The sequence below is a fragment of the Emys orbicularis genome, chromosome 11 (assembly GCF_028017835.1).
Source record: "Emys orbicularis isolate rEmyOrb1 chromosome 11, rEmyOrb1.hap1, whole genome shotgun sequence".
Classification (NCBI taxonomy): Eukaryota; Metazoa; Chordata; order Testudines; family Emydidae; genus Emys; species Emys orbicularis.
In genome coordinates this window covers 27,914,386-27,930,137 of record NC_088693.1, presented here as the reverse complement: position 1 = coordinate 27,930,137, position 15,752 = coordinate 27,914,386, and the positions used below count along the sequence as shown (strand labels likewise).

The following is a 15,752-nucleotide window of genomic DNA, read 5'->3' as shown; positions in this document are numbered from 1 at the left end:
ATTAGTGTGTGTAACCGTAGCCAGATACTTTATTTAAAAATGATTTGAGCTCACTGCACAGCTTCTCAGATAATCTACATCCATCACAGAACAGAGCAAAATTGTACCAGAACCTAAGTAGAAGCAAAAAGAAAGCAGAGTTCAAATTGAGGGAGGGAAGTTGTTTGAACGCTTACTTTTTTCTATTCTCTGAACAAAATGCGTCTTCCAGTCCATGCATTTAAGTACATTTTTCCAGGGCATAAAAAGTAATAGGAGTGCATTTTCTAATAAACAAAATTAATTGGCCACTGCTTTAATTAATACACACTTGCAAACTATTTTTAACTTCATTAGGTAACAGCCTTCCAAATTCTTTCCCAAGTGCTACAGATTGTATAACGTTTTGGAACAGACCATCTTAACACTTTGGGACCCAGTCCTGCAAAACCTTACTTATGTGAGTATCCTTCACATGGGGAAATGTAAAGGGTAAAGACATAGAGAAATTCACACATGTAGGGCCCAATTCTGCAAGGTGCTGAGCCTGAAGGCAGTGGAGCTGTGGGTTCTCAGCACCTTGCAGGAGGAATGCAGCACCTCATAGGATTAAAGCCAATAATTCACATAAGCAATAATGGGAGCAAACATCCAATGAAATAATAGATCCCCATCACTATTACTTGCAGTAATTAAAAATGCCCATTACCACCTACAAGGATAGTGTAGCCCAATTCCACACTGAGGAAGCTCAATTAGGACATCTTTCAAGAGGTGCTAGCTCAGTAATATTCAGAATTTTTATATGCTGTCCAATCTTGTTCACTTTGAAGTTAATGGCAAAACTTCCCTTGTCTTCAGTGGGAATTAGTTCAAGTCCCTGGTGCATGGCACTAAGGAGTCAGTCTCTCTCTCTCTCACACACACACACACACACACACACACACACTCTCTCTCACCCTCTCTAATGGAACGAATGTCATAAAAAGAGGCCCTGCACAGTTCTCCATTTGGCTGTTAAACATTAACAAATCAAATACACCAGTAACAACACCAGCTGCGTGTATAATGATTGCTCAAGTTAAAGACCACCTCATTATTTTTATCTACTTTATTATTCAGAGATAATATTTTGAGAGAGGCATGCTCCTGATGATTTTTCCAACCTTCTCTATGCTTCTAAATTAAGCCCCCAAGTGGGACCACAGGACTACTACGGGTGCCCTTTCTACTCCCCTTCGTCAAAAGTATAATTCCTTATCTCTTAATGTAGTTTCTCCTTCCCTAGCCCAGACATGGAGATATAAGTCATCCTAGCAGCTGGTGGAGGAAGAATAAAATCAGAGGTGGGGTGTGGTCACCCCCCTTATATTTGGGAAATTTTGGAAGTCACTATTTTAAGTTTACTGAGTAGTAAACTTTTCAAAAAGAAAACCCTCTTGGACCTCAGGAACAGTTCAGATACAGATTTCCTGACTAGTGGAGATATAGGTTTTTTCTTCTAAGAACTGAGTTATAAAAACATACCACAATCCTTACTAGAGTGGAAAACTATAGCATGGTTTGGCTAATATGTTCCACAGGGAGAAAATATTCTCCGTCCCGTACTATAATCAGGTTAGCAACAGTCACGTTTAAACAGTGCTGTTTCTTGCATATTTCGGACAAGATCTAAAAGAAGAAAAGAAAAAGGTTAGTGTACACTACGCACAGACAAATTGAAAAGATGAGGTGTTTTGGTTATGTATTTGGGGGTCAGTTATGTGTTTGTTATTTACTGAACAATAGAGCAACGTTTTTGTAATCATGAATGATTCAGCAGCATCCCTAATGCTGTAGCTGCATCATAGTTAAGGCTGAGCAGCAGTTTCTGTATTTTGAAAAGTCTATTTATTGTTAAATGAAAAATAAAAATAACAATTGTATTATATATGGCATCAGACTTCATGTACAGTTGGCCTTTTAGGCCCATATTTTGTCACCTATGTGAACACTGATGGAGTAAGGGAGATACAGTCTGATTTTTAATGATGAAGATAAACCAATCGGACATCTTGTAGGAATAAGGACCACCCATGACTCTGGTACACAAGGCATGCTGTTTGTTGTATCCACCTGTTGTCTGAGACTTTTTATTATGTATTTGTACAGTGCCCAGCACAACTTGGATTACTGTAAACAGAAATAAATCATCATAATTAGCAGCAGCATCATGTGACTATGGGTTTGCAGGATCAGGCTCTTAGTTTTCTGCACCCATTAGAAATCCCCATGTGTAACCACTAACCACTAACACCCAAGCGTGTTGTTTTATTCTAGAATACTGTCAAAATGGATATTTGCAGAAGAATGACTTGTGATGTATGGATTCAGCCCTGCTAATGTGGGCACCATACAATAATCCTTTCCATCTAGGTCTTTTAGAACAAGCCTATTACTTTCTTTCAGGCTATTCTGAGCTTACTAAAGGCAAGAGCAAGTGACACATGCAGTTTGACAGAATGGGTTCATACCTTCATCAGTAAAGCCCAATAAATTAAGGCGATTATTTGATATGGAAATACACTACCAAGAGAAAAATACATGCATACACATCAGCCTGCATATTTTAAAAATATTTCAGGTTTTCAGACACTGCAATTCATTTAAGGGCTGTGAATCTCAAACATGCTAGTTAGCCAAATATTCTTTGGAGTATTCCTTTATTTCAGATACTCAAAAAATGCATTAATGTCTTTTTAAGTGACATATATGCAGGAAAACTTACACACACTGTCGAATGCTATACAAGCCACTTTGACAGATGTGTTACCATGCAGTTTTATTTCAACATATTAATTTACATTGATTATCAGAAAGAAATTTTCTAATGGTGAGATCTATTAGACAATTTCCTCAAAGAAAGAGATGGAAGTGTCATTGCTTGAATCATTTAAAAATGGTCTGGAAGAAACTGTCTCACATTAGCATTGGCAGGGGTCTGACCAACAAAAGCTAATGGGTTTTCCATGTGTAATTTTTATAATTCTATTATACTATGGGGCTGAACTGATACTGGTTTCAACCTAACATATCTCTAATAACTTCAGCAGAGTTACACTGGCTATATATGAGTGCAATCAAACTCAGTCCCTGTATCACAATCATACTAGTAAGGGCTGGAGTCACAAAAAGACAGACATCTAACTGCCACTTTAGATGACTAAATTCCAGAATCAGGCCTCACTGGGATTCACAACCCCACCCTACCCCCAATCCTGTAGGTGCCTAAAATCACAGCTCCTGAATTTTTGCAGTAAAAGCTGCTTAGACACCTATGTTTCTCCCTGTAAGCATGTGCACTGCATCCCCATGCCAGGCATGTGGACACCTAAGCCCCAGAGCGATGCACTAATGGGAGAAGATAGGCATTCCTCCACCTAACTCACTCCTATAGATGAGCTTACACAAAACAGCCAGGAGGAGTCCCTGGCTCATAACATTTAGACAAATTGTTAGGATACTCACCTGGGATGTGGGAGAGCCCTGGTTGAAGTCCCCCCTCTGCCCAAGGCGGAGAAGAGATTTGAATGGGGATCTATCACCTCTCAGATAGTACCCTAGCTCTAAGTTATAAAGTCTCCTGGGGGGGAGGGGATGGGTGTCCCTCAGTCACTCCTGCTGAAGCTGTTCCACTTTGGATAAATAATTTTTTTTTAAAATCACTGGAGCAGGGGGACTGGATCCTGGCTTTCCCACATTAGTGCTCTAACCACAAGCCTACAGAGTCATTCTCACACTTGCTTGCAGTCTATGGCCCAATGATTCTTTCATTATTTAAACCACAGTGCAACAGCTTCAATAAGGAGAGACTGAGGGAGACCCACATCAGAAAATCCTATAGCCCGGTGGCTAGGGCACTCACCTGAGACCTGGCAGAGTCCTGTCCAAATTGCTCAGCATCATAAGAACGTAAGAACGGCCATACTGGGTCAGACCAATGGTCCATCTAGCCCAGTATCCTGTCTTTCCACAGTGGCCAGTGTCAGATGAGTTTGGGGGGGAATTAACAGAACGGGGGAATTATCAAGTGATAATCCCCTGTTGTCCAGTCCCAGCATCTGGAGGTTTAGGGACACCCAGAGCATGGGGTTGCATCCCTGACCATCTTGGCTAATCGCAATTGATGGACCTATCCTCCATGAATTTATCTAATTCTTTTTTGAACCCAGTTATACTTTTGGCCTTCACAACATCCCCTGGCAATGAGTTCCACAGGTTGACTGTGAGTTGTCTGAAATACTTCCTTATGTTTGTTTTAAACCTGCCGCCTATTAATTCCATTGGGTGATCACTGGTTCTTCTGAAATGTGAAGGGGCAAATAACACTTCCTTATTCACTTTTTTCACAACATTCATGATTTTATAGATCTCTATCATATCCTCCCTTAGTCATCTCTTTTCCACGCTGGACAGTCCCAGTCTTTTTAATCTCACTTCATATGGAAACTGTCATACCCCTAATCATTTTTGTTATCCTTCTCTGCACCTTTTCCAGTGCAAACGTTTCTTTTTTGAGCTGGGGATGACCAGAATTCCACACAATATTCAAGGCCTAAATTTCTTTGTGAATGAAGCCCTAAAACGGGCGGGCAAACTTTTTGGCCTGAGGGCCGCATCGGGTTTCGTAAATTGTATGGAGGGCCGGTTAGGGGAGGGGGTAGTGGCACAGCCCCCACCTCCTATCTGCCCCCCTCCGGGACTCCTGCCCCATCCAACCCCCCTATTCCCTGATGCCCCCCCCGTGACCCCTGCCCCAACCAACCACCCCTTCTCCCTGTCCCCTGACTGTCCCTGGAACCCCTGCCCCTGACTGCCCCCCTGGGATCCCTACCCCCATTCAACCCCCTGGTTCCCCCCCTACCACCCTGACCCCTATTCACACCACCGCCCCCTGACCACCACCCCTGCCCTCTATCCAAACTCCCCCCCCGCCCCCCCCCCGCTCCCTGCCCCCTTACTGCGCTGCCTGGAACACCGGTGGCTGGCGGCGCTACAGCTGCACTGCCCGGCTGGAGCCGGGCCACGCTGCCGCCGCTGCCACCACCACCACGCGGCACAGAGCACCGGGTCAGGCCGGCTCTGCAGCTGCGCTGCCCCAGGAGCTCACAGCCCCACCGCACAGAGCATTGCGCCGGCAGCGGAGCGAGCAAGCTAGCTGAGGCTGCGAGGGAGGGGAGACAGCAGGAGAGGGGCCAGGGCTAGCCTCCTGGGCCAGGAGCTTGGGGGCCGGGCAGGACGGTCCCGCAGGCTGTAGTTTGCCCACCCCTACCCTAAAAGGCCAACTTTTTTTTTTTTTAAACTAATGGAGATATCCTATCTCCTAGAACTGGAAGGGAGCTTGAAAGGTCATCGAGTCCAGCTCCCTGCCTTCACTAGCAGGACCAAGTACTGATTTTGCCCTAGATCCCTAAGTGAACTCACAACCCTGGGTTTAGCAGGCCAATGCTCAAACCACTGAGCTATCCCTTCCCCCATCCTACGCCTTCAAAATTCATCCTACGCCAGGAATTTGTTTGGCCCCAACTCTTGGTGAAATGACGAGAATTAAACACCTTGCAGAAGTTACTTGTGTCACTACCAAGTTTAGTGACCTGCAGACCCCTACATCTGTATATTTTGTAAAGAGAAGGGTAGAAGAGCTGATAAAAGCTTAGAGACTGAGACCGAAAGTGATCCTAAGCACTATTAAATACATAAATAAAGACATTGGACTTTCATAGCACTTGTATCCAAGGCTCCCAAAACACTTTACAAACATCCTGTAAGGAAGGTGTTTCATTACACAGTTTACAGATAGAGAAACTGAGGCACGGACTACAGATTACATGCAAAAGTTCAGTGTGAAGAAGGAAATACTGATGGAGAGAGCCTGCTTTCATAGAAGTTAATGGCAAACCTCTCACTGCCTTCAATGGGAACAGTTTTGAGCCCCAATCACCCACCTGCGCATGCTCAGAATTAGAACATTGTAGAGCTGCTATGCAGACTGATGTCGTCACTGGATGCAGTTTCTAGAAAAGCTTTAATGACAGTGGCTTTGGGTCCACCTTCCCTCTCCTCCCTCCCAGTTCCTTCTCATAGTTCTTCAAAACAGGGTTTTCCCTGGATCTATGGAAACAGGCACACAACACTCATTTGTAATATGAAGAGGGCCAGGGGATGTTTCATGTTAACATCCCAACAGATACTTGAGCCAACAGTCAAATGATGTCAATCACAGCTCATTAGACAACAATACACTCTGCCAACTCTGCCTTGGCCACCTCCTCCCCACCATGTGTCATCTATAAACACACACCACTGTTAAAGGTTTAGAGAAGGACCACCCTGTTGTAAGCTCCATCTGGAAGTATAGCCTTTATCACCTCCAAACCCTGAATTCACTGTATCAGATAATAGTACAGGAAGGATGGTGGCTATAAACACATACAGCACAGTTTCTCTACATAGGGTGACCAGATAGCAAGTGTGAAAAATCAGGACGGGGGTGGGGGATAATAGGAGCCCATATAAAAAAAGCCCCAAATATTGGGACTGTCCCTATAAAATCAGGACATCTGGTCACTCTATCGCTACATACTGCTTAAACATGTGGGTCAAAGGCTTCCTATTCAAAATAAATGAGTGGTGGCTCCTTAGATTTGTGATTTGTGGACACTTGGCTCATGATATCAAAGGGAAAAAAACTTGTTGAAGAATCTGCTCAAGCAGGAGGTTCCCACATGCTTGAAAGGCTGTGCCTGACCTGGCAAGCACATGATCAACTGGAATCTGGTTGTCACTTTAACTGGCATCTTCCACTGGCCACTTAGGAAGTCAGTGATGATAACGTAGGCAATAGCATTGTGCTGCCACTTTCCTGGCATATGTACTTCTTGCTTAAAAGTGAGTTTGAAACCAAAGGAGCCATTACTGAAACCAAAATTCTCCGTATCCACTGAAGGTAGGACAAGCAGTAATGGGCTTAATCTGCAGCAAGGTTAGCTATTAGGAAAAACTTTCTAAAAATAAGGGTAGTTAAGCTCTGGAATAGACTTCCAAGGGAGGCTGTGGAATCTCCATCATTGGAGGTTTTAAGAACAGGTTAGACAAACACCTGTCAGTGATAGTCTAGGTTTACTTGGTCCTGCCTCAGCTGGACTTGAAGACTTCTCAAGTCCCTTCCAGCCCTACATTTCTATGATTATTTCAGGCATCTCACTGAAAGGGCAAAATACATATAAATGTCAACTACATCACTTGATACAGGGTAGAATAAACACCACTCTGCTTGCAGATACAGACATGAAAATAAATGCTTGCTCTCTCTCAAGAAGGAGGCTAAATCCTTATATTCCACTTTCTTTTCCTCAGTTTGCATGTTACATATATCCCATCACATGAAATGTCTTTCTGGAACATCAGGGCAGCTAACTATTGGCCCCAGCTAGTGAAAGCAATCTACACTAGGAGGCACACTGCACAATAGTAAAACCAGTGGAAGCCCATTCACATCGGCAACCTCAAAAACTGCAGCACGTAAAGTTTAGACAATGCTTTGCAAAACTGCTAGAAGTTCCAGGTGTTTGCAATGTGGTGTCTATCTCACACAAGGCTTGAAAGGGTTAAGGTGGCCAGGTGGGCCAATTAACTCCCCAGCCTGCACCGGGAGGGAGGAGCCAGGGAGCAGGGATTGATTAAATGAGTCTTAGTTGGACAGGAACAGGAGGGGCCTGTATAAAGCCCAGGAGCTGAAAGGGGTTGCAGGGGAAATAGTCTGCAGTTATTCCCTAGGAGAAGGAAGTGTGCTTGGAGCGAGAGGGGCAGCAGATTGAGACAGGATGACTGAAGAGACTGAAAGGCGGGTGCAGCACCTGGAAAGAGCTAATCCCCACAGCAACCCAGAGGAGGCATCTCTAGCAGAGAGTGAAGCTCGTGACAGTGCTGAAGAGTTTATGAATAGTTGGGACCATTTTTCACTACCAAAATCTGAGCTCAGATACAATGGTCATAGGTGACACAGAAAAACTTAAAATAGATTTGATTATATTGAGTGTGTGTGCACACGCAAATAAACAGGGTGTCAAAAGCTCACTCTAGGTACATCTACACTGCCTCCCCCCCTCAAAAAAGCTTCCCCGGTGAGTCTCAGAGGTCCAGGCCTACAGACTAGGGCTCATCAGATGCATGTACGGAGCTAAAAATAGCAGTGTAGACATTCCCACTTGGGCTGGAGCCTGGGCTCTGAAACCCAGATGGTGGGGTGTCTCAGGGTATTTCTACACTGCAATTAAAAACCCATGGCTGGCCTGTGCTTGGGCTTGCGAGGCTCAGGTTAAGGGGCCGTTTAATTCTAGTGTAGATATTCAGGCTAGAGCCCATGCTCTAGGAGCCTGTGAGGCGAGAGGGTCCCAGGGCTCGAGCTGTAGCCTGAGCCCAAATGTCTACACTGCAGTTAAATAGCCCCCGAGCCCTGCAAGCCAAAGTAAGCTGGCACGGGCCAGCCATGAGTTTCTAATTGCAATGTAGACACACCCTCAGAGCCCAAGCTGGACTGCAATATTTAGCACTGTAGCACAAGCCCCATTAGCCCGAGTCTGTAGAGCTGGGCTCTGAGACAAACTGCTGCAGGGTTTGGGGGTTTTTTTTTGCAGTGTAGTCACTTGGGGCCTTGTATCACTAGAACGGGGTCGGCAACGTTCGACACGCGGCTCGCCAGGGTAAGCACCCTAGCGGGCTGGGCCAGTTTATTTACCTGCTGACGCGGCAGGTTCGTCCGATCGCGGCCCCCACTCGCCGCGGTTCGTCGTCCCGGACCAATGGGGGTGGCGGGAAGCCGCGGCCAGCACATCCCTCAGCCCGCGCCGCTTCCCACCGACCCCATTGGCCCGGGACGGCGAACCGCAGCGAGTGGGGGCCGCGATCGGCCGAACCTGCCGCGTCAGCAGGTAAATAAACTGGCCCAGCCCGCTAGGGTGCTTACCCTGGCGAGCCGCGTGCCAAACGTTGCCGACCCCTGCACTAGAATAATACAGAGAGAAGTCTGTACTAGAGAGCCAGGAAAACTCTCCAGGTTTCACTGTAGTAGGAACAGAAAAGTGTGATGCAGTCGATCCTGGAGAAAATATTAATTTCTATCTGAACTGGGCCCCATCCAGCCTGTACTCACAATACATCTTCAGTAGTGCTGGCGGCACTGTTACACACCAAAGAAACCTACTTAGTGCAGGCAGTGTTTGACTTTACTTTAATTAAAAAAAAAAGAGAGAGAGAGAGAGAAAGAGCCTGGAACATTTCCCAGGTAATTCATCACCTCTTTTAAATTATACTCCTCAAACCACAGAGAATGAGGCTAACCAAAGAGGCAGTACAACAAACTATTCTGTGGGTGACCCCTCCTCAAATGTATAGTTGTTAGCAGGTTAGCAAATGCCAGCTGGTACACCTGTTTGCCACATATGCACAACTCTATGCATGCCACTGTTCATCCATATGCTGAACAGACCACATTACTGTTTGGTAGGTTATTTGGGAGAAAACATTTCAAAGGGAGAGAATGAAGAGAACAGTTAATGTCAAGGCACTTATATGAAAAATGTGGTCTTGTGCTTTCGATCATGAACACACATGTTCTCAATGTTTTTCCATCTCTGTGGCTCTCTGCTCAGATTTTGCTTGAGGACAGAAAAGTAAAACTTAAGATCCCCTTTTTGGATCTGAATGGAAGAATTCTTGTACATATGACATCACTGCTTGCATACAAGAACAGAGAAGAATTGTTCAGGATGTTGTTGCATACACACAAATAGCGGTGATTGCAATGAACGCTGTTCTGTGCAATGTCAAAAGCAGCTTTGCTAATTTCATTTACATTAAAAATGATATTGACACGATCAGCAAGCCCTTTTAGGAGTACAGTGGGAGTTTAGGGGTGCAAGAAATGCTAGACTGATCCCTTCATATAACTTGTAAAGAAGGTCAGATTTAGGCCTTACAGTGTCCATTTTGTCTTATTTCTCAGAATAAATCTCTTATCCTTATATTCTCCCCCCCCCCCTTTTTTTTTTTTTAAGGATACTATTCCTTTCACACTCATTCTATCACCATGACTCTCAGGTTATGGTGTTTGGATGGGTGGATCACAGAGTGAAACACACTGAAAACAAGCCATGAAGGACTGAGGGACAGGGAGAAGAGATGAATTACATGAAGGCTTTCCTTTTATGAAGTTGTCAAACTGTTTCTTAACAGTTGTGATGAATACCGATCATCATGACACCATATGTAAATACCAAGTCATTGGGGAAACTTTTTTGTTCCTGTTCCAACAGTGGCCTGTGAGCCTCTTAAAATTTGGGCCCAACTTTGCAGCTCTTTCTCAGAGGAGCAGGCTTGTCATCACCAGACCACCCCCATGAGTCAGAGCACATACTATCTGCCACCCCCAGGAGTAAGGGCTGCAGGATTGAGCCTTTGACACTTGCAGTGTATCTACAGTCCAGCTAATAACATATATCCCCTGCTCCTACTCAAGTGAATGGTAAGACTGACTTTTACTTTCATAGGAGTGCTGGATCAAGCCTATATGGTTGCATTAAAAGTGTGTAACACATGGCATTCTCACACACTGTCTACTCCTTTCACAAACTAATTCTGCCATTGATTATAATTCAAAAGCAGTTTTTCTTCTACAGATCATTGACATAAACTGATTCAGATTTAGTCTTCTGGATACGTTTAGGCATAATAGGCTTGATTCTGATCTCTCACACATGGTACATCAGTGTTACTTCCATGAGTTCAATAAAGTTACTCCTGATTTGCACTGGTAAAAGTGAGAGCTGAATCAGGCTCCCTTAACATGTCTAATAATCATAACACCTTGCCATTTGGTATATCAGTGGGAGTTCTTACTTGAATAGGCTTATTCTTTTCTTAGACATGATAATCTGACTGGGTCTAACCAGAAATAGTCTAAACACCTATCAGTTTGAGTCTGAGAACTGTTCCTCCAACACCAGGAAGTATTTCGCAACACAGAAGAGAAGGTTAGTCTAGAGTGTGACTATAAATTAATATTTAACATGAATTCAGGTTACAGTATACATATTTTCTTGTATAAATTCCCCTCCTTCCTCTTTGTGTGCCAGGGTTTTCATTGTATACAAGGAAATCATTTTCACAAGTAAGAATTGCATAAAAAGACTGCAATATTTTTGTTGATCTATATAATCTACTCAAAATATATAAATATGAAACAAAATATGAATTTTTCCTAGAGCATACTACATAATATCAACAGAAGTTAGTCCATTCCTTGAAGGCTGTCCTGGGAATTTGATTTCAAATACTGAATCATGTATACTATGCAGATAAAGACATACTGATATTACAAGAGATATGCTTATCTGTTCTGTTTAACAGCCAAAAGTAATGTAAAACCAGCACCAGAAATAATAGCAAGAAATGTATATACTTATGTATGTGTTCCATGGAAGGGCTGAGTGTTTGATTTTTGCATTTTACTTCAATATATTTGGGAATTTTTGCTTCATCCAGACCACTCTCTTGGTCCCTCCCCAGACAGCATGCTGGGATTTCTAGAAACTGCAAACTCTAAGGAAAGTGAATGCACCACAGAACTCCTTCTTAACCTGTAGACAGACATACAAATGCACGGGCTGACCAGGTATTTTACATTCAGTTTGTTAATGTTTTTTTAACTCATTCAGAAAAAAGAAAATGTATGTGTATTTAATTTGTGATTGGGAAATTCAGAATTAACAAAACATTCCACACCTTTAATAACCTGTCAATCATGTCTTAAAGATTAACCCAAGGCACATGTTATTAATGGACTACAATAGTGAAATCTCTAAATATTATGAAAAACTGATCATCTCAGATGAGCAGAATTCATTTCTTAACTATGACTTCTACAACAATAGATTGTGTCAATGCCCCCTCTGCCACAAGCTCACTCTCTCTTTAGCTCTCACACTCTGCATGCCAGAGTGCTTTTTTAGACTTTAAAGACATTACCAGATGAAGTCCAGATAGAAACCACATAATAGGAATGTATTTCTAATGAGAAAGAACTTCACATTGTGAAGGTAAGTCACATATGTGGCATACATATACTCTCATACTGTGTGCCCTTATAGAAGTAATGACAATTAGTACATATTGTATTTCCTAGGGCACCATCTAGCAGGACAGAGAATTAACATTCACAAAATTAGAGAGAGGCAAGTAAAGACAAATGCAAAGTAGTCGGTCCCCTCAATACCACATTAGTGCTTTTAGCTGGACTTGAACCTAGGTAGAAGAAAACTATTGCTACCAATGCCATATTTCCATAACAAATTATACAGTTCAGAGACAGGAAAACAGAACTGATGGTTGTATAGCAAACAACACAACACACACAACCTTTGCAAATAAATGGCAATGCACTCTCAGTTACCCTTTTATTTCCCAGAAAAGATTTCACAAAATATTTAAACTGTGAACACCTTTGTTCTTTGCAGTGAAAGCTATACTAATTGGTAACATGCGGTAGATCATTTAATCCGATTCTTTGTATCTGTTTACACTGTGTTTGTACTGAAACGTTAGTGACATCACTATCTGAGAACAGACAAGACCATCACCGTGGAAGTCTACATAGCCTGAATCTGGTCAGTCTTTTGCACACTCTTGAAACACTTTTCAGATCACACACACAGGGCAAGATTCCTAATTCACGTGCTTTATAATAGCCAGGGGCAGCAGTAGTCATGGTTTATACTGGTGTGAATGGGATCAGAATCTGGCCTGCCTAGTCCTGGGGCTAAAGCTAATCCAAACCCCTTCACGGAGGCAGCCAGAGACACCACGCCCCCTGCATCTCAGCAACTGACTGAATGGCCAAGGTTTAGAAATGTCTATGAAAACTGCGCGGAACAGAAGTAAAAGGTGGCTGCTTTACAAAGGAAAGAGACGCGGATCAGGAGCGGGTCTGAAGTGGGAAAGAGAAGCTGCCTTATGTATTGAGTGAAAGCACCAACAAGCAGCTACATCTGTTCTGCTCTCCGAGGCAGGCTCCAGACCACACAAAGCTGGTTCCGAACTCTTTCACGCCTTGATTCCGCCTCAGTGACTCCTAACACTCAGCGCTCGACAACCCACCCCCCACTATTGTTTCTCACTTGCAAACGAGATGCAGATCGCTCCGTCTCGGCCTTTACACCGGGGGTCTGGTAACCGAACGGCCGCGTTTACCGCAATAACTTGGCCAGAGCCTGCCTCGCCCCCCACCGCCGCCACTTCCGAGCCACATGGGCCGCCTCTCTCCGGTACAAAGCCGGGGGGGGTGGTGCAAGCGGAGCCCACGGCAGCAGCTCGGAGCAAACAGCCCAGCCGATGCCCCGCTCCCCGCAGACAATGGGCGAGCGGCTCCTACGGCAGTTTGGCTCCTTCCCACGCATCCGAGACATGGACAGACCCTACACACACACCGCTCCCCAGTGAGTCCCGGCCGGGGGACGGGGTTGGAGACTGAGACAGACCCCCCCACCCCACCCCGCCGTGGGGCTCCGTCTGGCTCCGGAGCGGATCGCACTGGGGAAGACATGCACTCACCAGGACGACGGCAAATCTCTCCTCCAGTTCACCTGGCTCGGGCATTGGCAGCTTGAGAGGCATGTTGTGAGCCCTGAAGTCCGTCTGCTGAGAATCCATGCTCCCGGCATTGCCCATGGCGATGGCCCTTCCTCGGAGAGGGGCGATTTTCCCTGCTCTTTCCCTCGCTCAGTCTGTGTGCAATGCACCGCACAGCCTCTCTCTCCGTTATTCCTTCGCCGCCCCCCCTTCCCACACACACCTTCCCCTCCTCCCTGGCTGAGCCCGATCCGGTGTCCCCCCCGCCCCAAACAAAACAGCCAAGGGGAAGCGAGTTGCACAGATCTAAGTCTCCCTCTAGCACTGGCCGTGGAAATGATCTCCTTCAACCTTCATGCTGGCTTTCTCCTCTCCCTCCTGCCCAGGGCAAGCTCGCTCTCTTTCTTCTGGAGAAACCGGGATCTTATCTGCATGTTGCACAATTTCCACACCACTCCCTGCTCGCAATCCTGATGGTGAGATACATGATTCCGGTTTAGCGGTCCCTCTTTCGCCCCGGCTCCCCCTGATGTGGCTGCTGCTGCTGCCTGTGACACATACACGCTGGCCCCCCACACAACACAAGCCACCACAAAACTCAGGCGAGCCGCAGCAGATTCCGATTCCAGACAAACGCACACCCCTGCAGCAGCAGCACAAAGCCCCCTTTCGCTAGCAGCCTCCCACTGAGCCGCTCTCCGCCCCCCGCCCCGGGGATAGCTGGGACTCGTAGTCCCTGCCCGCGGTTCGCAGGAATCAACATGCACACTCAAAAGAAGCCATATACAAACCCACACCAGCAGCTAGCCCTAAACCAGATCACACGTGGAAACAAACTTGTCAGATCGTAAGGAGGATTTCTATGTTTTTCCTACCCACGGTTCCCTAAACACAAGATTGTTTGCAGGCCACAAAAATTCAGTCCGAATTTAGTATAGCCAACCTCCAGATTTTAAATATTTTAAAAGGGGGTGGGGAATCATAATGGCCAGGAGATGATTTAGTTATGAAATGATTTGTTTCAACCTTTATCACAGTGTATTGTGAAAGTTACCCAAGCTAGACAATTGCAAAATTTTCCTACATCAGTGAAATCCCCATCCTCTGCCAACCCCAGGGTCATATTTTAGGGAGTTATAACACAGAGAACAAATCACAGTCCTGTGCCTGAGATTTGAAGCATTCTGTGATATCTATAGTGAAGGTTGGTAAATGGTTTCTGTTATAAATCCCCTTTTCAGGGTTTTTTCTTTGTGGAACATCCAGCTTTTGGGACACTATTTTCCATGGTTGGTCTCTGCATAGGTGGGTTTACCATTAGTTTGGTGGAAATGATGACCAATAAGAGTTCAGCCATATCTGAATGAGGTGAGAGAGCAAAAATATACTTCTCCCATTATAAAAAAAAAATCTTGTGACCTTTCTCTGAAAAAGTACTAGGTGATCTGAAAACTAACTAATGTATCACAATATCATAATACATGAAGGGGGGCAGAGTTAAGGGTCCACATTGAGTCTTAACTTTGTCATTTCCTGATTTTTAATGGGTAATTATGCAGCCTTAATATTCTCTCAATATAGTTATTGTATGTAATTTTAAATTTTAATTTGCAACATTTCATTGAATATCACCAGATAGCAAAGATAAGTAATTATGCCTTTACCTGAGCCACATAATGAAACAGTGTATACAAACTTGATGAAGAAAGTCAAACCCGGAGTTTTAGTGTTGCCAGATAGCTCAGCTTCTCATGTATTGTCCAGTTACACTGCATTTTTTGAAGAAAACTAGCATGCTGAGTGTTGATGGTCTCCATAAAGATGGAGATGCATTCAAAATGTTTGTTTGCATACAAATCATCAGAGTAAAAAACAATATCCCAATAAATAGTGAAATAAACTATGAAGCTAGGGGAAATGTGTGCAATATTTTTTTCAGTAGAAAGAGGACTATAACAGGAGCAGGATCACACCTTACATCCATATTTCTGGGATGCAAGTCAAGTGATGTACTCTTTATCCTCACATGTTAACTTAAAAATACCTTTTCACTCCAACAATACATAAGTGTTTGCTTCAGCATCTAGCTCAGCAATCCCATCTGTGGTGTG

The 15,752-nt window shown here is 44.4% G+C and overlaps 1 protein-coding gene across 3 annotated transcripts in view; it reads right to left on the bottom strand.

The window, feature by feature from the left end:
* Positions 1-13,740, bottom strand: part of FMNL2 (formin like 2) — a 272,362-nt gene extending 258,622 nt beyond the window's left edge. For all 3 annotated transcript variants that reach the window (XM_065413183.1, XM_065413185.1, XM_065413184.1), the window contains exon 1: positions 13,624-13,740. In XM_065413183.1, the coding sequence (XP_065269255.1) occupies positions 13,624-13,740 (117 nt within the window). The remainder of the gene's footprint in view (positions 1-13,623) is intronic.
* Positions 13,741-15,752: the final 2,012 nt, after the last annotated feature.